The sequence below is a fragment of the Colossoma macropomum genome, unplaced genomic scaffold (genome assembly GCF_904425465.1).
Source record: "Colossoma macropomum unplaced genomic scaffold, Colossoma_macropomum, whole genome shotgun sequence".
NCBI classification, from domain to species: Eukaryota; Metazoa; Chordata; class Actinopteri; order Characiformes; family Serrasalmidae; genus Colossoma; species Colossoma macropomum.
The window spans coordinates 10,887,393-10,912,559 of NW_023494800.1; the positions used below are offsets into that span (position 1 = coordinate 10,887,393).

Sequence of the window (25,167 nt, forward strand, 5' to 3'; positions counted from 1 at the left end):
ACAAGCCACTTTAGGAAAAATCCACCCAGGCATGTATATAGCAAAAACTCTGCCCTCTGACATCCCACTTTACTCCCATGAGATGCTGCCTTATGCCTTGTTCTGATCAATGAGAGTGTTTTCTACAAAAAAAAAAACAGCAACTGAGAACTCTTACAAGATGCAAAAGAGCATATTTCTGATATAGTTTAAAATTATAGCTTGAGACGAGTCCGAGTTCTAATGTTTAAATAGTCGTGAAGGCTTAAAAAGTTGAAGTTGAATACTAAATTAGATTTTTCATATGCGTATGTTCTCATATTTATGAAGTATGCAGTGTCTGAACTTAATTCTCCACCAGTGTTAAGTGAAGAGACTGAGTCTTACATCAGAATTTCTTATCTGTTTACTGCAAAGAAGGATGCATAGAAATTCTACTGCATACCTGCTAAAGGCTGCCGCACCCCGGAAAAGATCAGCAATCCGGCCAGCAGAGGGTCTTGCTAGTACAGAGCATAGCTATAGAACATAAAAGTTATTTTTAACAACTCGTATCGACATCATTTAGAGAATTAATCAGGTGTCACCATAACTAACTCTTCACCAACTTGCTGTTTCCCTGCTGAAAGCTATGAGATGAAATGCAGTGTGTCTAGACTAGTAATGTTACTTAGGTGAAAACAAATGATTATTTTAAAGACCTTAGATTGGCTACATTCCTCAGTGTAAATTTCAGGATGCTTTTGTGTATTATTTTATTTATTTATTTATTTATTTTTCTGGGAGTATTATTCGAATTTCCAAAAATGCCATACATATTTGAATAAAATTGCAAAATTGACTGAAGTACCCATCACTAGTTTCAGTACACTGTTTTGAACTTCAATTTTTTTATATATGGTACGCAAAGTCACACCCTTACCCTCACCTTAGAAACAAAATCAGAATGTTTACAACTCAGATCCGTGTCAGATCATGTCGTTCCTTTAGCCATTTACGCTTGACTAGCTGAGCTTGAGCTACAAGCCTTATTGATCCATTATACAACAATTGACAGTGGTGTATAGGCCATTTTACACCAACAAGCTGGGCATTGGACCCTCAACCCTGGGAAGCCTCCTCAAAGCCTGCAGGGAGCAGCTTAATAATGGAAGGAGAGCTGTGCTTCCTCACTCTGGAAGCTGTATGTTTTTGCACAGCGTGCTCTCAGAATTGTGTGGGGGGATGTTTGGAGTGACTCATCGCTTGTTCTGAGTAGTTTACGGGGTGCCTTGGGGTAGCTGAAATCGAGGGAGGCTCAAAGGACTCAAAACCCAGGTTTAAAAGGACCAAAGTTCCTCAGCTAAAGCCTCAATTTCAGGCTTCCCATACACTTTCAAGTGGAAATACAACACTTCTAAGTGTTTGATGTTTGGCAGCAGCCTGGCTTCTTACTAAATGGTTTTTGGCACATCTCTAATGGAAGTCGCCAAGCCCGATAGAAGGAAGGTTTGGAGTCATCTGGATAGCCAGGTGGTGTTCTGTAGACAGCGCCGGCAGTGAAGATACACCTGCAGCCCTGAGGGACCAGGTGTGGGAGAGAGAGTGTTTTTTTTGTTTTGTTTTTTTTTTACTTTCGTATGCAAGCACTTAATACTAAGATTTTTTGGTAGCGCTTTACTGTAGGTAAGTTCCCATAAGGCTGTATGACACCTACATGAGCCCTTCAACTGACAGACCTACATAAACCTATGTATCATAAAGGTTGCAATTTCCAGTTTTGATGTCAGGTAGACATAACCTCAGTGTCAGGTGACTTTTTTTTATCTTGACATTAGTTGTGTCATGACACTCTCTGGGGTGAACTGATATAGACATCCCTCCTTCAGACTTTACTGTTTGCACTATGCATCCCAGTAGATAATGTTCTCCTGGCATCTGCCAAACCCAGATTAGTCCATCAGACTGCCAGATATTAAAGCATGATTCATCTACTGCTCCAGAGTCCAGTGGCAGTGTGCTTTACACCACTCCAGCCGACAATTGGCCTCGCGCATAGTAATCTTAGGCCTGTGTGCAGCTCCTCTGTCATTGAAACCCATTTGATGAAGTTCTAGACACGCAGTTCTTCTGCTGATGTTGCTTTTAGAGGCAGTTTGAAATTCTGTAGCGAGTCATGCAACAGATAATAGACACGCGCTCCGTGCTTCATAACTCAACAGCCCTGCTCTGTGAGTTTGAGTGGCCTACCTCTTTGTGGCTGAGCTGTTGTTACTCCTTCCATTTCACACTAATAGCACTTACAGTTGACCAGGGAAAATCTAGCAGCAGAAAGTTCGCAAACTGACTTGTGGTAAAGGCAGGCATCGTATTACATTCACTTAGCTTTTCAGTACAACCCATTCTAGCTTTGGCCATATAATGTGCCTTATCAGCATTATGTCACGCAATATGCACCGTGCTGCAAAGCTAGTTGTTATAGTCTTCTGTCATTTCACACAAAAAAGGGTCATGACACAACCCAGTGTCAGCTTATTTTTAAAAGCAGCTTTCATGACGGACGATGGCTTCAAAAAAATAAGCCTTTTTTTAAATGTAATTTTTGTGTCGTGAGCTTTTGTAGACGTTGTGTAGCCTTATAAACACTCCAGATGTATTGAAAAAAAATCTCCTCTTTTGTGAACCTGAAGATAAGTATGTCAGCGTGTCCTTTTGCAGAAGGGAGGGGAAGGAAAGGTTTAAATGAGAAAAAGATGGATGATATAGACCGACCAGTCATAACATTAAAACCACCTCCTTGTTTAACACTTTGTCCATTTTTTTTCAGCTCCACTTACCATAGAAGTGTAGACTGTAGTCCATCTGTTTCTCCGCATACTTTGTTAGCCCCACTTTCACTCTGTTCTTCAATGGTCAGGATGGTCAGCGGCCCCACAGGACCACCACGGAGCAGGTATTGCTTGGGTGGTGGATCAGCACTGCAGTGACACTTACATAGACTACATTTTAAACACCTCAGTGACACTGCTGGACTGTGAATAGTCCACCAACCAAAAATATCTGGCCAGCAGCATCCTGTGGGCAGCATCCTTTGACCACTTATGAAGGACTAAAGGATGATTAAGGTGGACCAACAAGGTTGGTGTGTCTAATAGAGTGGACAGTGAGTGGACACAGTGTTTAAAAACTCCAGCAGCACTGCTGTATGTGATCGACTTGTACCAGCACAGCAGACACTAACACACCACCACTTCACTGTCGCTGCAGTGCTGAGAATGATCCACCACCCAAATAGTACCTGCTCTGTGAGGGTCCTGACCATTGAAGAACAGGGTAAAAGGGGGCTAACGAAGTTTGCAGGGAAACAGATGGACTACAGTCTGTAATTGTAGAACTACGAAGTGCTCCTGTATGGTAAGTGGAGCTGATAAAGTGGACAATGAGTGTAGATACGAGGAGGTGGTTTTAATGTTATGGCTGATCGGTGTATATAGCAGCTCCTCTAAGCAGGCATTAGGATGGCATGTTCTTCCATGACTGTGATAATAGGTGTCCTTTGTGGAGGGCTGCATAGCTTTTTTTAGCGATGTGCAGAGTGCTCTCTGCTGTCATTTCCTCTGCCGTGCCCATTGTGGCATACTGAATGCGGGCGCTACGTGAGAACAGAGGAGACTGTGACGCAGGCGTGTGGCGAACCTTTGTGGAAATGCACTTATCCCCGCAGCGAGGGTTAACGGTCAGCTCGGCCTGAGCGCAGTAATGACAGAAGAAAAGGCTTTACATCACTTTTTATAGCCTTTGTACTTAGTTAAATATGAGTGTCACAGTGCAACTCCTTTTATGCCGAAGAAGGATACGTTAACCTGAGACTCAGTCAGCAGCGTAATAAAAGAATGAGTCACCGCAGGAGGAGACGCACTTCAGGATTGAATCCTCAGAAGAGTATGTGTGATTTAAGTTAGGCACGAAGAATAAAGGGAAGAACCTGTGAGTCACTCATTTGTTAAAGGGACCCAAGGTCATAGGCTTGGATGTTAAAGAAGCAGAAGAAAGCGAGAACACTTGAACGCCTACATTAAGCCCAGAGGTTCAATTGTAATCACCCGTATTAAAGATATTCATTCATACTTGTCATATCATGTCAACCTCAATATTTCAAAAACTTTTTTGTTGCTCTTAGAAAAGTAGTAAATTTGAGGTGGAAAGTCACAGGAAATTGTAAAGAAAGAAGCCTAATGTGTTTTTCAAGAATGTCGCCCATGGAGATTTATGATGAGTGGACCTGGCAGTCGTGTTGTTTTTAAAATGAATGGATCAGAAGCACAGAAATGTGTTTCAGCATATGGTGATATACGCGTCTCTCCAAACAGTGCATGACAGAATTGCCCTTCTGGAGAAATCTGTTTTCGCGTGAGCTTTGAAACAGATGCACGGTGTTTAAGATGCTGTTCAGAATTCATCCGGCGATATAACCATTTCATTTACATCAGCCTCATAAGCATTCTGCGTGTTATTGAAGTAGGGCTGGATGAGATTGTTAAAAATGTATGATCATGAGATTTCACAGACTTTCAACAATAAATGCTTTATCTTGATATTCATGCATTTTTTCTAAAATGGCTTGAAATTGATTTTTTTCAATTGGTAAGGCGATACATTTGGATTAAATTGCCTTTATTAAATGCGGTGAAACATGGAAGCAAACAAGTTATTCAAAAGTAGATTCAAAATAAATTACTAAATATTTCCTTTGCACTATGGTGATGCTGATTGAGGTCTCTCAGAGTACATCTACTCTCATCCAGAGTAGCTTAATATGGTGGTCAAATTCAATATTATGAATCTTGCCTGTATTCCCTCTTGAACTGGGAACTGAAACTCATTCTCTTTGTCCCCCAGTGTGCAGGTTGATTCTGTTATCCACTATGCTGTCCATTAGATTCATATTATTGCTTCCCTCTTGCTAATGAATAGAGTCTAACACGCTTACTCCAGAGATAAGAAGTGCATAAAATGCACGTTAGGAGGTAAAATTTAAGGGGTGTTCCAGCAGTATGTTTTTAAATTTCAGTTGTAAACAAAATCATTCCATCAATAGTGGTTTGATGTGAAATGGTTTCTTATAGAGAAACATACCAACTAGTGTTTACAATAGTGATGGGAACCATTGGTCATGATGAACGAAAAAAAAAGTAACTTTATTTTTTGTAATTTAAAAATTAAAATTTTATTTATTAAACAAAAGAACTAGTGAACCTACATGTGTCTTCTGAGTTTTAATATGTAATGTTGATGATGGTAAATAATGATAAACCTGGAAAAAAAAAAGTTTTGCCTTACAACACCCTGCATGTATCCCTTCGCCATTCATAAATTTAAAACATATGTTTTAGGGACAAAATGTTTTCTCAAAATGATCATAAAACTATGTTCCAGACATCAAGCACCATGTTCATAACCATTTCATGTAGTAGTTTTCAGTGAGGGAGCTTTGACGTATTAAACACTTGAGACACAATGAACTTACTGACTTACTAAGTTTCTCAAGAATGAAGCCTTTCACATCAAACCATTCTGAATGTCTTTGTTTTTATCTTAATGATTGAATTACGCAAAGATAAATTGCAATTCCCTCTGCAAATCCACAGTGTTGCCTCAAAAAGAAAAGGTCATTGCAAATATATCATAAATATTCAGTACATTGCCCAGTCCTAGCCTTAAGTCATCCAGCGAGAATATCGTATCTGGCTGAGTTTTTTATGTGTTTTTTCATTGTCTAACTGAAAATCTTCTGTCAGGTGTGCAAGGAAGAAAAACATGTAGGCAGCTTTTGTCATTACTTCTCATTCATTACTTGTCATTACCATTTATTCTAGCTGTGTAATTAAAGCAACAGTGATGTGCAGGGTCACACACACTTGTGAGTGACTGGCTTTTTATTAACAGTTAAAGTTTAAAGAAAAGGGTTATATTAAATGCAATCATAAATCATAATTACAAGCAATATAATCAAATCTCACACTTTTGTGGTTTTATGATGGGTTTGAGCCATGTTCTCAATTAGATTTTCACATTATTAGACAAGTCACGTAAGTGGAGGTCTATTTCTCCAAACTTGAAAAGAAAAAGCTGTAATATACAGTACTGTACTGTGATGTGTTTGTGCTTGAAAAAAGACCATAGATCTTCAGAATAAATGCAAACAAGCATTAATGCAGTAACAATAATTTCTTGCTTTTAAAAAAGTAGTTGAAATCTGGTGAGCTGGTTAAAAGAGCACAGGTTTGGGCCCAGATTTCTTCTCTATGCCACTAGTCATCGCATGGATTTGTGCAAAATTACCACCATCTAAGCCGATTTAAATTAAAGAAGTAGTTATTATCCATACCGGGTATTGGATGATAGCTACAAAAAATACCAGGCTGCTTTAGAGATTGTGGGGTCAAGGTTCAATTTGATTTTAGTAACAAAATAAATACTAAAAATTTAAAAGTTAAAGGTTTATATAAAAAAATAAAAAATAGCCCTGTCCGATGCTTACATAGTATAAGCTCCGCCCTGCCTCTCACACATTGCTTTGATGGCACGCGTACCTAGGATCGTTAACAGTGGTTTCCACAGAAGACGGTAAATGAGGAGCTCTAAGGTCATAAACATACTCAGTGCAAGTATGCAAATGAAAATAACAGCGTCCGTCCAGCAACCCTCCAAACTCTTTTTCTTATATTACTGTGGCAGTTAAAACACCCAGATTCAAGGGGGGTGATAGAAGACACATCACGGCATCTGTGAACAGGATCTCCTGCTATTCTAATAACAACAACTAAACATGTGGACAGTAGAGGAGTTTGAGCTGCTTTACTTGTTCAGGCTTGGCTGTCGCTGAGTTCTCCTTGCTGAAATGCTCAGCATGCAGCTGTGCTTGTGTTGCATTATGTATTGCATCATGACGCATTTTAGAACGCAGTGATGCTCGGAGCCATGTTTGCGTAACTCAAAGCGTATGTATTTGCATATTTGCGTGAAGTGTGGCGTGGGAGTCTGAGGGTTGTATCGTCGATACCATGTTTCGAATGTTCCGTTTTTTTATTTGTTTTTTTTGTTTGGTTGGGTGTTTTTTTGCTTTTTTTTTAAGATTTTGATGCTGTATTGAGATCATTACACCTTCTAATGTTAATATTTCCCCTCCTCTAGCAGCCGTGATTCATATCATCAGATACATGTCAGACCATCTGAATTGAGCAGATGAACACAAAAATGTGCAGCACACAGAACTTGATTTAATGCCTCTGGTTTTCATTGGCTAGTTAACGGCACATGCACCCAAAGTTCACAGACAAGAACTGAAGTGTCACTGTGTGACATGTTTACACGAACTCCAAGGAGCAGATGTGTTAGTCCTGATAAATGCTGATAAATGTGCACCCATGCATCCGGTTTAGTTGATGGCTCAGTCACACAGACAGAGCAGAGCAGCTTGCTGCTAAGTGTGCATGCCCACGCTGAGCTCTGCGCTTCTCTGCTCCGCTCTGTAACGTAATCTACCCGTTACGACCAACACATCAGCGTAGCTTAACAGATGGAGGGGCTCGAGCTGATTACTATTTTTTAAAAAGTAGACTTTTTGACTGCCACTCTAGTTTTAACCACTCACATCCACCTCTGATGACTGGCTCCAAAAAGCTGTCCATATGGCTGTGTGGGCCATGGACCAAAAAAACCAGCACGTCCCCAGATGTTCTCAATCCAAAATCTGGTTTGAGTAAGGCCATTTCAGACCCCAATAGCCAAAGACGCCTGTGAAATCACTTGGTATTTTTTTGTGTCTGCATGTTTTATTGTGGGATTTGACTTTTATAACCAGGCCAAAAGCTAATAAAGGCAAGCAGAGCCATGCATGCCAGGCTGCAGAAATAAAAATGATGTGAAATGGCGGGTGTGTTTTCTGTTAACTTTTATTTTTTATTAGAAAAGGATTTTTTCCCCTTCATCTCCGAGCAGTGAAATGGAACAGTAGTGGAGAATAGAATGGATCAGCCCTGAGGAAATGGGACTCAGACTGTTTGGGGTGCTCAGTCACGTGCCCGCCCATGCTGCCTCTAATTAGTTTATACATAAAGCCGTGCAAAAGCTTTAAGAGCACTCTATAACTCTTATCCTGACCTCAGTAGAATAAATTGGGAAAGGATTAGTTCTCAGCCAGAAGCAGGATTCGACCTCAGCCCAGGAATTATTTTCACCAGGGACCGTTTATAATGAGAGGAACGAGTCCTATGTGTCATGCAGAAAACAAGGAATTCTCCTAATAGCAGTGGATATTAGTATTAGATTATTTCTTTTCTTTTTTTTTATGAAAGAGGTTTTTTAATATACTCTCATTCCACCATTGTATTATGTTTGTGATTAGGGAACGTGTCTCTTTGTCCTGTGTGTATGTATTTTCCTTCTCTGCTGGTAATTGTGCGCTTTAGGAGATGTGTACACTGATGAGCCGATGATTATCTTGTAAGAACAGCACATAAAGTTCTGGAATACATAAATATAAATAACGTTAAACAGTCAGCTCGACGTGTTGGCTGTGGGAGAAATGTGCAGGCATAAAGACCTGAGTGACTTTCACAAGAGCCAAACCATTTTGGTCAGATGACTGGGTCAGAGCATCTCCTAAACAACAAGGCTTATAAGGTGGTCCCAGTCAGCAGTGGCAAGTATCTACTGACAGTGGTCCAAGGAAGGACAAACCACAAACCAGCAACAGGGGGTTGGACAGCAAAGGCTCGTTGATTTAGGAGGATAACCAAACAGATGTGCTACTGTGTCACACACAATTTTAATGATGTTTACAAGAGGAATGTGACAATGCACAGTGCATCCTGCTGTGTATGGGGCTACGTAGCTGCATGCCAGTCAGGTAGCACATACAAACCCCTGTCTGCTGTCAGAAAATAACAACTACCGTAGGCATGCAAGTGTCAGAATTGGACCTTGGAGCAATGGAAGAAAGATGTCTGGTCCCACAAGTTCAGTTTTCTGTAACACTACGTGGACAGCTGGGGTACATGGGTGCCATTTACCTGAGGAAGTGATGCCAGTGGAGGGAGCATGATGTTCTGTGCAGTGTTCTGCTGGGAAACACTGGGTCCAGACAGTGACTTGGATGGCAATTTGACACGTACCATCTACCTAAAAATTGTTGCGAACCAGGTACACCCCTTCTTGGCCTCTTTTAGCAGGATAGTGCGCCCTGCCACACTGCACACATTGTTCAGGAATGGTTTGAGGAACATGACGCAGATCTGGCCTCCAAATTCCCTAGATCTCAATCCAATTGAGCATCTGTGGGATGTGCTGGAACGAGAAGTCTGATTTGCTGCAGCTCCAACTGACTCCAACTTGCAGGAGTTTGCTGCTAAGGTCGTGGTGCCACATGTCACAGGGCACCTTCAGAGGTCTTGTAGAGTCTATGCCTCGGTGCATTGGGACTGTTTTGGCAGCACATGGAGGAGAAACTGCATATTAAGATCGCGAGTGAGAGAGAGATCTAGATTGCTGATGACGTAACAATGTACACAGCACAGTGAAGCCATTTGGTGATCATATTGATATAACAAAAATGCTAATGTGTACTTCATTTTCCTGCCACGGTACCCAAATTATGAGCAAGACATGTCGCATGTAAAAATCCATGTGAAAGTTTTCTTCATGACTAACATAATCTGAGTCATTATTTTATAGAGATGGATGTAGCCTTTACTGTGCAGCGGTCAAGTTAAAAAAAAAATTGTCAGGGAAATTGTCGTCAGTTGGCATCAGGGTGAGTCGCAATGTCTGTCAGACTCTAAACTCTTTTTTGTGTTTTCTGACAAAATGCACAGCTGTCTAAAATTCATCTTCCATCCTGAAGAAAACTGTAAAACATGAGCTGCTCAGTACTGCCCTCTATATGGAATGCTAGAAAATGTATTGGTGACTCTCAGTGGTTAGAAGTAGTCTTGATCTGTGGTGTACTGATATTTGAACAGCTAGCTGTTTCCTCTGCGTTATCTGCATGCGTGCGTGCGCGTGTCTTCATGCATCCCAGCAAGGATGAAAATCATTGGTATGCATCACAGCAGCGGCCGTATTTTGCAGCGTTTCCTCTGGCTGATTAACTGAAATGAACATTTAGATGCGGCTCAGGCTTCCACTCAGTCTGTTGACACAAATAATGCTGGGATCTGAATAAACAAACAGTATGTAATCATTAAAGTTATATTTTTCACCTTGAGTGTACTCAGTCTAATTAAAGGAAAGTGTGTGCCTGCAGAAATGGTTGTGCCAGCTGGCTGCCTTGTGGTCTCTGGTTTGATGACTAAAGGCATAAATTGTTCACAGTGGACGGCCGGCCCTCCAGCTGCCCTTGCGTCCTGGGTATCGATATACCCCGGTCATCAATCTCAACCAAGTCCTTTATTGATACGGCCTTTGCTTTCGTCTCGTTTCTCATTATGAGCTTTCCGTTATTAACTTAAATACGTAGAGGCCATTACTCTCAGCGGACTCGTCTTCCTCCTCCTCCTCCCCCACACCCCTGTCCGCGCTGAAGAAAGGCTTGTTAAAAGCAGAAATCTCAGAAGTGACCGACACTCTTCACTCAGCGCCTTTCTTTCTGCCTCCCTTTCTGACCTGTGACTCCACTGCTCACTGGCTTTTGTGTTCTTTCAGTCTTAGAAATAAAGGCTCCTGAATGCTTCATGGCTTGAATGTACGGTTTAGTTTACTTGTATGGAGTCTTTACATGATCTGAAGGTTCTTTTAACTTGAAAAGGCCCATAGAATGAAAAAGGCTTTTAGTGTTTTGAAGTAAGAGTTTAATGTAGTTTGTAAACATTGACTCACTCCCCAGTTCATACAGTGCGTATAAGGAAACTAAGCTGCAGAAACAACCCATTTTGAATTAGTTGTTTTTGTGATGTCACATATCTGCCTATTCAGCCTACAACAGTTTAGCTCTACCGACTCACTCCACTGAAGTTATAAGGGGTGTTTCAGCCCAGACTGCTTTTTGGATAAGGCACAGTAACAAAAACAACCTGTTTAGCTCTAAGTGATAAAGAGAGGTTAGAAAATAGTCATGTAAAAATGTATTATGACTTATTTGATGCCTAAACTCATACAAACGTCATAACTGGACCTCAAGGAAAACAGTAAAATACAAAGAAAATGTACACTTTCAAAGAGATTCTACACACTTCATCTCATTTACAAAAAAAAACCATCCATCAAAAAGTTCTTAAGGGAACCAAAAGTGCTTCTACAGCAGGGATCTAATACCGAAATTATCTCTGGGCCACTAGCCAGGTGGTCTTCTCCAAAAGGGAGCCAGCTCCTTCTTTTTTTTTTCCTCAAGTATAAATTTATCTACACAACATACACTTATTTAAGTACATCTTGGTCAGTGTCTTAGTAGCAATTCATCTGTCACCACAAACCACTATTACTACCTCTAGTATTATGTAAATTATTGTTGATATTAGTATTAATAGTGCTGGTAGCAGTAAATACAGTGTTTAATACTAAGTTAAGGGCACCAAGTTAAGTACTTATTGAAATGTATTGTATTGCGCTTTAATGCTATTTCTTTTTCTCTTGTTATCAACATCAGCTTTTGTTTCTAGCAATATCTGAGCTCAGGACTAGTTTTCTCTCTAATCTATTTATAGCTAGCTGAGTTGCTCTGGATAAGAGTGTCTGCTAAATGCTGTAAATGAAAAATGTAAATATTTTAGTGTTCAGTTAAATCAAGTAAACTTATGTTTTGCAGTACGATTATGAGAACGTTGGCGTTCCTGCTGGACACAGATGAAGTTTTTCTTAGTCGTCACTCTGTGTTGACAATGCATTCCATTCATTACTTTATTCTGACATGCTATGTCTACTGCTGTGTCAGAACCCGAGTGACTCCACAAAGGCAGATTTAACTATCGGTTTAAATTAGAACAGGTTTTTCAGTGTGCCGCGTTCATGCTGCGTCAGGTTTTCTTTTGAATGGTTCCTCTTGCATGCGTTGGCTTTTAACAGCAAACACATCAGCCTATGCTGATTTTTTTATAGCTTATGGTAGATAACCAGCCACAGTCTGGTGGGTGAAGCGAATCCATCCATAGGATGAAAATATTTAGCCGCAGAGAATTAAATTTTTTATTCGTGGCCGGATTTAGGGATAGTTTATGACCCCTGTTCTACATTGTCACTCCAAGCAACCTTTTTGTTACCTTTATTTTTAAGAATGTTGTTCACCTTTGTCCTCTTTGTTTCCTTGTCTTTAAACAGTGTTGCTTTGTTTGTTGCCTTTGAGCTCAAGTATTGCTGTGTCTACTGTTTTTTAATGCATAGACTGTCTTCTGATGCCTGTGAGTTTCGCTGAGCTCTCTGCCGTCTGTTCCTTTGAGGCCAGTTGTGGCGACGTGGTCCGCTTTGAGCTCAGGAGCCTTATGTATGTGTCGCTCCCAGCTTAAGTGGGATGGTTTATGACCAGGGTACCCCCTAGTGTCTTCCATTAGTGCTCCTGCACTCAAGTGCCATGGTGTTTGAACCTGTATGTGCTGTTTGATGTGTCTGTGACTCAGACGGGAGTGCGTGAGCACATGTGTTCATACACACACTGTCCTGGTTACACACTTTTGCCCCTGGGCTGTGCTGCCTCTCCTCCTCTGATGTGTACTTTGCTCTCTAATTGATTGGGCTCTTTGTCTCCGAGCTGACATGTTCTGTTCAAAAGCGCCTTTCTCCTGGGAGAGGTGTCTCCAGCAGGGTCTGCTTTAACAAGACAGGCCACACTCTGGGGATGCATCCTACCGATTAGGGACAAAAGCAGAGTGCAGAGGTGAGAGCCTGCACTCTCCCTCATTCTTTCATTCATCCTGCTTGAGATTGCAGCAGCTTATTGCAGGGCCAGTTAAGCTATTGACTTCTGAGGGATTCCTAGACCTCAGCTTTAGTCACCTCTTCTGAACTGACATGCAGTTTTTTAAATTAATGTTATTTATTTATTTAGTTCTATTTTTTAAACACAGGGCTTTAATTCCTCTCTAGCTGAGCGATCAAACAAAGCAAGAGCCTCAATCAACTTCTTTTGTTCACACAAATAAAGCTGCTACTGATTTTACTGTTCGCCCACATAATTTCATGTAATTGCACTTTTAAGCCTTTGAATTGAAATGGCTCACCAGCTCACTTTTTTTTTTTGTTTGTTTTCGCCCCCTTACTAATTGGCTTTCCAGCTAAATTCTGATTATGGCTTCCATGATTACCCGGCAGTTAAATAATCAATGCTCTGCTCTCTGAGATCCGTTTCCTGCCTTTATCACCATGGGAGCCTTCCACATTTTCTGGGTGCCCTCTCGTGGCCCTGTCAGAGTTCCACGAAAGTAGCCCAACGGGGCGTTTATTGACGAAATTGGTCCACTGCTACAAAAGATTCTGGTAATTATACTGCAAAGCATTGCTATGTGAGCGCTGGAGCTTCACCATAAGCATAAAAGCATAAAGACTGGCTCTCTCCTCATCCTTCTGCCCTCTCACTCCCTTTTTCTCACTCCCACTCACTCTGCCGCTATCCAATGGCTGCAGGGTCGGCGGAGGCTACCCGACCATATGCGTTTAAGGGCGAGCTTTAACACGACAGATTTCACAAACTCTCAAATCCCGTCATCATCTGCTGACCCCAATCAGCAGAGCATGTGGGAGTTGGAGGCAGGGATAGAGAGAGGGAGAGAGACAGAGAGAATGAAGAAAGCGGCCTAATGTGTGATACTAAGGCAGAGCATATACCAGTGGTCTTGCAAAGCCTAGCAGCAGAGCACATCACTTATAACAACTTTTTTTTTTTTTTTCGTTTCCAATTCTGGTGATGCACACTTTACAGTTTACAGGGGATAGATAATCACTAGGGTTGGCCTGTGCAGCATTTTACAGGCCTCAGAGACTCGTTGATATTTCTGAACATGTACTCAAATACTCATGCTCAAAATCACCCTTAAAAACTGCATTTTAAAATGGAGGGTGATTCAAGAAGATTAATCCCATTTTAAACCACCACATTTTTTACAAACGTAAGGCGCCTAGGAACCAATCACATACCAATTGAAAGAGGGGGTTCATAGAGTTTCACCAGAAGATGGCTCACTCCAGTCTGCGATGAGAGAGACCCCTGAGCAGAAAGCGTTCTCCACTTCAATAAGAGTGAATTAGTCATAACTGTGCAACGTGATTTTCATCGGCAGTGAACCTCCAACAGCTCAGAGCATTCGTTGCTGATTCCACAACACTGGATGATCTCCGAATTCGCTTAGGTTGAGCTTTAAAGAAATCACTTAGACGTTAATGGTGTAACAAATTAGAATGATTGTTTTTTTTATTTTTCACCATCATAGTTATAGTTAGTTATTTAGTTACTTTGATTTTATTTTATCAAGTTATTTTTTTGGCTAGTTCACTGTTTTTACAAGCAGCTATGAGATCGACAAGTTTGGTTGAGCTCCGTCATAGCTGAGTTACAAAGAGTGGATGGAGGGTCGAGGATGTTTTGATGCTACAGGCTCAGTTGAACAACCACCCTAGAAGCGGCTTGACTGCTGCAGCCTGTACTGAACCCAAAGTACATAGGCTGTAAGGCAGCAAGACCACAGAAACTGAGTACACTTCCACTCCGCAGAATGCGCCTGTCTGTACACAGCCTAAAGGGTCTGGCTGGAGTGTACTTCACCCCCTGCCAGACACCTCTGCCTGGGAGCACCCACCACAGCAGCAGTGTTGGTGTTCTCCTCCTGATCCACAGCCATAGCTCCCCACAGTAAACAGGTTTGAGGCTTTTAGTGTCAACCTTGCCAGCGATTTGCGGAGCTCAAATAAATATTACTATACTTCCATATTTGAGATGATTCATCAAACATGTTGTGCCTCTGTGACTCTTATCATAAATTTTGCACTTAATTTTCTTCTCATCATCTGGTGATGATGGTCCCACATGCGAGTGTGTCTCTGTTAGCTTCAATGGCCTTTGTTTATCAAAGTTGCGTATGGTCAAATCTGATCGTTAAATGAGCTCACACACATTTCAGCAACAGTTTTGTTATTCATCATTTTCATCTTTGGCATATCTGTATGATCCAACTCACATCTGGTAGGGGTGTGTGTAAATTTGAGCCTAATAGTTTAACAAAGAAGATCCATTTGCAGTTGACTAACCTAATAATAAAACTATTATCAGTATCTATCTATCTATAATACCAATAATAAGAATACAAATAGAAAAACACACAAACAAATGCTGCAGCTATTCCATGTTCCATTTAGACATATTACTCTGTGCTTTTCTTTTGAACTGCTGAGACTGAGCACCATACAAAAAGTAAAACAATATCAAACTAGTGCTGAAGCATCTCGTACACTGCGATAATGCAGCTTTTCAGTATTTAATTGTAGTAAATAATCACATCATTCTGCCGTGTTAGAAAACTAGACATTTTGTTCATTATATATTTTATTCTTTCCAGTTGACGTAATTTTAACACTATAAAGTTTGTGTTCAGTGGTCAGTAGGGGGAGCAGTGCACTTACTGTGTAGGCTTAAGCACCTCCTTTGGATTATGAGCTGCTGAATGCTATCGTTTTATTTTCCCAACTCAGAATCACAAGAGTCTCCGACCATCTCACACAAAATGATTTTCTGTGACAATGTGCGCTTTAAAGGCAAGAGATTTCTTTACAATCTTGAAAATGTGCCTAGGACTGGACATTTCAGGCTAAAATCCTTTGGTGTGAGCATCGCCTAAAGCTACAGTAGATTAAAGCTTTCTTACAGTATTGAACACCAGTGGTTCAGTGGTCAGTAGTACCAACAATATCAACAATAACAGCTCTTTTCAAACACCTTTACTGATGAAATGTATTGTAATTTACACTACAGTTTTTGTGGCTTGAATAAAAGACAAGCTTTCTAAATGCTAAATGGAGGATTGAATACCACTGTAACAAATAGTTACTTGACTATTCAGATTGTTCAAGACAGCCCTATGAATCACTGTGGATCACACTTTTTTGGTTCTTTCCCCTGTTCTCAGGCATTGAACCCATTAAATCCAGAATCTGGTGTTGTGTGCTGTGTTACTGCAAGAACAGAAGTGCATGCATCATTACCAGCATGGAAGAAGGTGAAGCACAGCTGGCAGTGGCTCTTCTGTGTGCATTCATTTGTGGGCAAAAACAGAAATAGATAGGAAAAAAAAGGGTCTGAACAAGAGGCTGGTTATTGAGAGGAGATTCATTGGTGGAAGTAAGCACTTGTAAGCAAGACAGGATTTCGTTTCAATGAAAAAAATAAATATGTTACTTTAGAAAAGCATGCTTGGGCACTTTAGCTGGAGGCTGTTTTGCCAAGTGTCAAGAGTGAGAAAAACTAATGTGAAAGACACCCTGTGAAGGACCTGAAGTTTGTAAGTTTTCCCACATGATTTTTGTGTTGAGAGCACACTGGCAGTTTCAAATGGAATGCTCTATCATCATGATGCATTCTAAGGTTACCGTGCTGTACCCACTACAGTAGCCAAGACCAGAGTCCAGACTCAGAATCACAAGAGTCTCTGACCGTCTCACACGAAATGATTTTCTGTGACAATGTGTGCTTTAAAGGCATGATATTTCTTTTTTACGATCTTGAAAATGTGCCTAGTACTGGACATTTCAGGCTAAAATCCTTTGGTGTGAGCATCGCCTAAAGCTACAATAGATTAAAGCTTTCCTACAGTATTGAACACCAGCCCTGCCATGGCACTGTGGTCTCTGATTAGAGAGAGGGCATGAGGGCATGCTCAAACATTGAGTAGTGATTTCAGGTCTGTGACACATTAGAGGGAAAAAGACATTTTATATGTTCTTTTAATATATATCCTATCAACCGTGCAAGACCTGGTACACTACTAAAACTGTCACAGTCAGATAGTGTGTTTAAAGCTTTATCTTTGAAGAAAATCAAGCTCAATTCTTGCTTCAGGTCTGAAAACATCCACAAGTGTTTCTGTCCATCCTTCCACTATGAGAACACAGGGAAACGCGGTCTGTCTGAAAGGATGTGTCACTGTCAAGAAGCTGTTACTGAGATAACGAAACAGACAATGAAGAAAATTTGCGAATCAAATAAAGAAACTACTTGTGTTCTCAAGAATGGGCTTTCAACCCCTGAGCCCAGACATCAACATCATGAGTTTCTGAAGGTGTGAAAAAATTTCCCTGCACATTCCTTTATAAAACTGAAAGCAAGTCTCGCAAAAAGAATGGAAGCTGTCGGAAAGACAAATGGATATTTATTTAGTTGTTGAAACTTCTGTGCAATTTTCCTTCATATTTTCTAGTTTTTTCCTGGTGCTGGAAAATAAATGACTTTGATTACTCTTCTGCCTATTTAGGCTTGACTTCTGAAAACAATGGCTAATTTTTCCACTTTTTGAATTAACATTTCAAAGCATTCTTTATGAACCTAGAGTATGCCTTAAGAGCTGCCCTTTGTTTTGTGAGGTAGAATATAACTCTTTTTCCTGCAGATAGGATTCACCAAGCCCATGCTAATTAATGTGGCTCCAAGTGTCAGCTCAGCTTCCGCTGTAGCAGCTGCTGTGTCCCTGAGTGCAGCGAACCTCCAGAGAACGTCAGTAATGCTGGCAAGGATCAAAGAGCCGTGAGTCGAGGCGTCATTCAGTAGAAGAGGGCTTCGTGAAGCTTCTTAACGAACAGAACGGGAACAGTGACAGAGCCTCAGTGGCCAGCACCCACACCCATGCCTTACAATGACTCCCATAGACTGATCCCCAAACGCGATTTTAACACAATAAATGATGAGGCAGATATAATGTAACTTAAGTTTGATGTTTCTGCTGGGGATGGTTTACGATTTCTTACAGGGCTGCAAGCGTGCACTGATGTTGATGGATCGTTTCGATAATTGCCAGTGGCTGTAATAGCGAGCCAACACCTGGGGTCCCCCCTCCTGCTCTTGCTGCTGGCCAGGAGTCCAAATGCTTAATATAAAGTTATTCATAAAACTTAACTTTCATCATAAACTTTCTGGGAATTCCTCCAGAGAACAGTTCACTTTCATAACCGTGATTTACCCTCATCCATTCACCTTCTTTTTATAGTTATGAAAAATAGATGGATCAAATATGTTCTCTTTGCTTTGATTTTAAAGGCTAAAGTTGGTGTAGACCTTAAACAGAGGTCCAAATTGGTCCTAAGCCTAAGAAATCCATCTTTTTTCCCAAAGTGGCCTCCAAAAACCATGGCTCAAGATATCACAAATATCAATACTGGGCTATTACTACCTTCTCTATACACTTACAAGCAGTGCTGAAGCCTGCAAAACTCTGTGTGTATTGTTGGCAGCAGTTGCTGCTGAAATGAAGCAAAAAGGGGTCCGTTGGGACCATGACTCTGTGTTATTAAGCTTCTGTTTAGTGCTAAAAATCTGTTCTCATTGTGACAAAGAATGTCTAAAACAGAATTTCAGAGAGGCACTGATGGTTTCCCTGCTGTTGCTCTAGAATCTACCAGAACCCTTCAAGGGAATCCTCATAGTAAACCTCATGGTAACATATATATGCATGAGTTATTCGTTGCTACTGTCAGTCATTGGCAGTGTGGAACTTGATTGATTGATTGATTGATCTCCCATGCTACCTTCTCTTTTGGTTCACTTCTCTAAACCTTGTAGTTGTCAGGACCAGCATGAGTCCTGTACTGTGTACTGTACTGTGTACAGTACTATGCAAAAGTGTACCTGCACAGTACCTTTTTTTAACTGTGCAAGACCTGGTAGATCACCAAAAGTCAACATCAGATAAACAGTACTTGAAGCTCTCATCTTTGAGAGAGAGGAGAAAATCAAGCTCCACTCTTGCTTCAGGTCCACAAGTGTGTCTCTCCATCCTTCCACTATGAGAAGACAAGTCAACGCTATGGGTCTGAAAAGATGTGTTACTGTCAAGAAACCCTTACTGAGAAAAGGAAAGAACAAAAAAGAAGAAAATATGTTGATGTTCTCAGATCAACGGACTGACCTACCCAGAGTCCACACCTCAACATCATTGAATGTGTTTGACTGGATTGTGTGAAGCAGAGAGTGCAATCAACTTCTGCGACTGAACTTTGGGTGTGGAAAAAATATCCCTGCAGATTTCACTGTAAATGTACCCTCAAAGATACAACAGTGGTTTTAAGGTCCAGTTGTACACCTTAAATAGGCTTTTTCCAGGTGCAAAGTATATATTTGTACCTTTTCATAATTCTGTTTTTAAAACAGAACAATAAAATAAAAAGCCTGGAGACAAGACGGGGTGTGTGGAGTCAATACAACTTAGAAAATATCATTTCAATGGATTATGGCACTATTATGTACCCTGACTTAAGGTACTGAGATGTACCCTTGAGGGTACCCACCCCATCGACGAGGGGTACTGCCCCACTGCCAGTTTCATACCTTTATTTCTGAGAGTGCACAGTAATACTGAAATAAACTGATATATATTGTTTAGCTGTTGAGGCTTCTTTGTAATTTTCTGTTAAATATGTAATATTTGCTTCTTTGTGTACTTGATGACGTTTTGTAAAGGGGGCTCTGACTTTTAGATAGTAGTGCATCTTTAAAAAGAGTCACTCTGTTTAGACTCATCTTGACTGTGAATGCTCCAACCTCACAATTGTCTGCTCCCCTCTGAGTCACAGGCTTTTCAAATCAGTTTATTCTGTCCAATTTTCCTGTCTAACAGTCGATTAGAAGTATGAGCTGTTTATTGATGAGTAGCGCACAAACCTCAATTTCAGGTGTGATTTTCATCCTATTCTGTGATGAGTGAGATGTGTAAGATGGGGCTAAATAAGGATCAGAGATCAGGCAGTCCCAGACAGCTTAGGTTCAGCCTCCCTCTCGCAGCAGCCATTCAGTTTATGGCCTAACTGATATATCTGTTGGCCAAGGTCCCACAGGTTTATTGACGTAGGCAAAAACCCTGCTGAGAAAGTATCAATACTTACTGCTGTGTCTTATATCATAGTAAATAGACCCCTCATGAGCTCTTCTGAGCCTTTAATAATTTCAAGCTTGTGTACCTGTTTTCATAGAGATAGTCACCACCTGCATATTTTTATTATAATAATAAACTTTATTTATAGAGCACTTAATACAGGTAGCAGCTCAGTGTGCTTTGCAGACAAGTAATGAAGTTCAGTAATGAAAGAAAATTTTAAAAATAACTGCAGAAAAGTGTATCTTTAATTAAAATTAGACCTGTCAGATGTTTTATTTTTTTAAAGTGTTATAGAGCTTGTCTGTCTAAATAAACATGGGAATGAGTTCCACAGTTTGGAAGCATAGAACGAGTTCGCTCCACTTTTTCTGTGATTGATGCAGGACATTTACAGAAGGCCAGTATCTTTAGTTCTAGGAGAATATTTTGGAACATAAACAGACACATATTCAGTAAGGTACGCAGGTGCTTTAAGGCCATGCAGAGCTTTATAAATAAGTAAAATAACTTAAAAAAAAAGATGCAGTTAACCAGTGCATTTCTTTCAAAACAGAGTTTGAATGAATAAAAATGTAAAAAGAAAAATAATAATCCAGGCTTTAGCAGGAGGATAACACGTTCAGAAAGACCTATGTGAGCTTATTTAGAGAAACCAACAAAACCATGAAGCATGCTTGGAAGCTTTGCCGCCTTCACTGTAATATATACATTATTTAAGACTTAAATTTAAGAAATGTAACAATTTAGAGCTGACAGTCGTGATGGTAACCAGTATTAGTGATTAGAGATGCAAACTTCTTCAACTCATACTTGACAATCATTTATCACCAAGCCTAAAATCAACAATGTGACCCATCAAAATTAGTAAATGGAGAGTTATATTTCTAAAATCTGATCCGCTGAGCCACATTTGAAGCTATTGTAAACACGTCATGCATGCACACTTGAGCCCATGCTTCGACTGGATTAAAGCACCAAGATATTAAAAAGTGTTCCTTGCATTGACTGTAAAACACAGCACTGTTTAGATATAAAAGTAGGCCAGGTATAAACGTCTATATGAAGTTAACAACCCAACACTGTGTTAAATATACTGTGCATAACCCTGTTTTGTTTAAACTGAAGGGCTGACAACTATATATTGATGATTAAATGACTAAAAACTAAAAAGTGGACCAGTGACTGGAATATACAGTGGTGACCTTCTGAAAGTTCTGAAGTTCATTACTAGCATCATCCATTACTAGCTCAGGTTAAAGCAAACATATGTGCCATGTCTGGGCCTTCGGCTCTGTATATAGCTCTGGAAAGCACCGTCCAGTGTGTCCTTCTCTATTATTTTGTACGCCATGTGTGATTTCCTCACACCGCTATGCATCACGCTTTCTCTCTGAGAACATGGACAAATAGTTGTGTGTTTTTGCTGTTTTTTAGCTAGTTTGTATTTGATATGGTGTATTGTTGTAGTTGTGCTGTCATCCTCTCAAAAGTCCCAAATGCTTCATTTTTATTAAGCCCATCTAGTAGAACCAATTGCCTGTTGTGCCCTAATGCACAGAATTAACGTTTTTTTCCCCCTGATATTGTTGGCCAAACAATTATTTGTTGGTTAACAGTTAATCGGGTTAATCGTTTATATCGCTATTAGTGACACATTTCTCAGATCAGTGTCCTAGTTTAGCTGTGAAAGTACTTCAGCAGGCAGCGTGAGTGGAGACGGGCAAGATGGGAGTAGACGCTGTTTTATTTTGAGGCCGCTAAGTTGAACTCCAGGGTGACCTAAGCTCTGCAGCACTGCTGACCTTGCGTTCCTGGCCGGTTTCCCCCTCCTCTCTTGCATGTATATGGTTGGGTGGGGGTGTGTGTGTGTGTGTTTGGTGTGACTGTGTGGACTCTATGTGACTGGTGGGTCTCTCTGGTAAATGTGTGATTTTTAGAGGGCGCTTTTCTCCCTATCTCACGAGAGCAGGTGTGAGAGACTGGCCACTCTCTCTGCACTTTCCCTGTGGGATTAGCCTCCCAAATGTCATCCTATTTTTAACCTGAAGCCTTTGAAATCAAACCAGGCCTGGCCTCTCATTATCTGCCCTCGGCCACTGTGAAATATTCAGAGAGAGAAGTTATCAGACTGAATATGCTAGCTCATCTTCATCTCCCTTTCTGTCTCTCCTCTCTCTCTCTCCCTGCTGTATCCCTCTTTTGCGCTCTCTCACGTGTGCACAAACAAGAGGTTTAATTTAAGCTAAAGGAACGGTTCGGCAAAAAAAATCAAATACACTATTTTCCACTTAGCCCAGATGGTCAGTAGAGACATGTTTGGTGTCCAGCTTTGCATCTTTGGTTTAGTGCTGGAGCTATGAGGCTAACATTTGTACAAACACTAGACGTCAGTAAGTCGCCCAAATCTTTTCTGTAAATACATCCCTAAATCTCTCAACTCGCTCAAACAACGTCGATCACTAAGGTCGGGTGGATTTGTACACCACAAGACTTGCTGTGAGCTATAAAATTAATAAAATTTCACTGTGTAGCTGAATGCACCAAGAGAATGGTACAGGCCTGAATGTTTGACCCCTACCGAGTATGAGGGGGTCCGGTGGCGCTGTGGGGTCATTTTGCTGGCATGGTTTGGATCCATTTTTCCTTTTAGAAGGAAAGGGTCACTGCAAATAAATACGAAGCTATTCTGGTCGCATTTATATTATGATGAAACAGTTCCATTCTGATGGGAGTGGTCGCTTCCGGGCGTCCATCCATAGGGGTCACTGAATGATTGATGATTATGAAATGTTTTCATGTGCTGTGACTTTTGCAGTCACTAGATCTCAGCCCAGGGGAACAGCTGTGGAAGCTTTTGGACCAATTGGACCATCAAAACACCAACTGAGGGAATATCATTTGGAAGAATAATGTTCACTCTTTCCAGTACAGTTACAGGGACTGTAGAATCTATGCCAGGGCGTATTGAAGCTGTTCTAGTGGTTCCTGGTGGCCTTATGCTGTCTTAGAATCCTCCTTGGAAGTTCCTACTTATGACTGTAGAGGTCATTAGTACGACTTGAGTTGTGTTCAAGTGGATTTGGTTGGAAATAAGATACACTGGAAATAACGTTTCATTCATCTCGTAAATCTGATATTTCCAACAGGACTTGAATAGCTCGAAAAGGGTTCTACTGTGGTTGCGATGTCAAGCTTGTAACTATAGAAGAACCCTTTTTGATGCTACATAGAACCCTTTTCAAAAAGGTGCTGTATAGAACTATGCAGCACTTTGTCCATCAATCTAGAAAACACTTTCACCCTGCGAAGCACCGTTTAATCATGCAAAGGATTCTTTGAGTGTTCATGGTTCTATATAGAACCAGTTTCTTTACTAAAGATCCATTGAAAAACCATCTTTTTTTAAGTGTGTAGTGAAAAAGAGAAATATATCCAGCCAGTTATCTGTTTCTGCTTTTCAGTGAATATAATTGGATTGGATCGATTTTTTAGTCTAGAGTAGTTATACTGACTTTTGTAATGTCATTCTCTTGCTCTCCTTTTGTGTTCTCCTTCCCAACTTCTTTCACTCCCTCTCTCATTGTCTTTTTTTTTCTCTTCTTCCCTCTTTTCCTCTCTATCTCTCCGCTTCCCCTAGTTCCCTCGGAGAGCCATCGCTATCTGTTTCAGAGCAGATGCGTGTGCTGTTTCCATGTTAGCTGGAGGAAGTTTCACACTGTGTTGTAAAATTAATTGGGCCACATATATAAAGACTCAGTAAAGCCGTAGTGTCCTGGTTAAGTACAGGCAGGTGGGAGCTGCATGTGACCTCTTATCTCTCTGCATCCCTGCATTTCAGGCACTATTGCGGCAGCAGGACTTGGCATGCTCAGAACCTTCCACGGTGCTCTCATGCAGACCTCACAGGGCTGGGGGAGGTTGCCTTTGCCTGCCTGTTTTTCTGCCTCAAAACAAAATGGATTTTCTCACATTTACATCAAACTGAAATACAGAGATGCTATTTGACAGGCCGGGCTGGATCATTGATTGATGAAAGCTCATTTTTGATGTGAATCCAAAGTTACAGGCATTTCATTAAATCGGACGCACGCATATTGAAGCAATTAGAGCTGGAGGAGAAGGGCCAATTATATTGTGCCAGGCCCGCATTGTGTTGAGCAACATCCAGTATCGCTTAATTAGAGGCTTAAAAAAGTCTTCGCAAAAGAACAAAGATGAGTAATCATGACCCACGCGATGACATAGATACAAAGCTCCCAGCTTTTCCTCTGCTGGGGCCAGCATGTGTGCATCTTATGTGTTTTTTATTTTTTCTTTTATCTCTTATAAATTGTATGAATGTGTATGTGCACGTGTCCACATGCATATGCAACTCCTGCTCATGCATGCAGACATAAACACTGATTAAAAGTGTACAGTAAATTAGAAACTCTCCGCTCCAAACCAGTCACAGCACTATTGATTTTAGAAGATCACAAATCCGGAAAGCGTTTGAAGGATTCTTTTATCTCGTCCACTCCTTAATGTTGTCAGATCAAAGCCCCTGATTGGATCTTGCCGATTACTACACGTTTTCTTCTTCTTCTTTTTTTTTTTTGTTCTTCTGGAGTGCAGGCCGAGGGTAGGCTCTCATGTCTCTCTATTGTGTGTTTCTACAGCCAGAAGTGCCCCTCCTGTCCATGGGGACCATCCCTCCCCACACAGTCCAGATACCAGGCTTAGACCACCCAGCCCAAGAAGCAGCCCCGCTGAGAAGCACTGACCCTCCAGCCTCTCTCCTGCCCATCTCCTCATCATCATCTTCCTCTGCCTCTCGAGGCCTTGACAGAGAAAGAGAAAGAGACAGAGATCGAGACAGAGACAGAGATCGAGATAGAGATAGAGATAGAGACAGAGACAGAGACAGAGACAGAGATAGAGACAGAGATAGAGACAGAGACAGAGACAAGAAGAAGAAGAAACACAAAAGAAGATCTCGCTCCAGGTCCCGCTCCAGGTCCAAAACCAAGCACTCTTTACCCAGCGCATACCGCTCCTACAGGAGGTCCAGGTACGAACCAGTTTTCATTGTTTCTACTTGATTCCAGGAACTAATTCACTCTTTGAATAATGGTGTTTACTGCAGATACCCAAAGGCAATTCATACTGACAG

At 40.9% G+C, this 25,167-nt stretch overlaps 1 protein-coding gene across 1 annotated transcript in view; it reads left to right on the forward strand.

Moving 5' to 3' along the window:
- LOC118820121 (splicing factor SWAP) overlaps window positions 1-25,167 on the forward strand; it is a 131,310-nt gene that overhangs the window by 78,236 nt on the left and 27,907 nt on the right. The window contains exon 14 of the mRNA XM_036588260.1: window positions 24,674-25,065. Coding sequence (XP_036444153.1) covers window positions 24,674-25,065 — 392 coding nt within the window. The remainder of the gene's footprint in view (window positions 1-24,673; window positions 25,066-25,167) is intronic.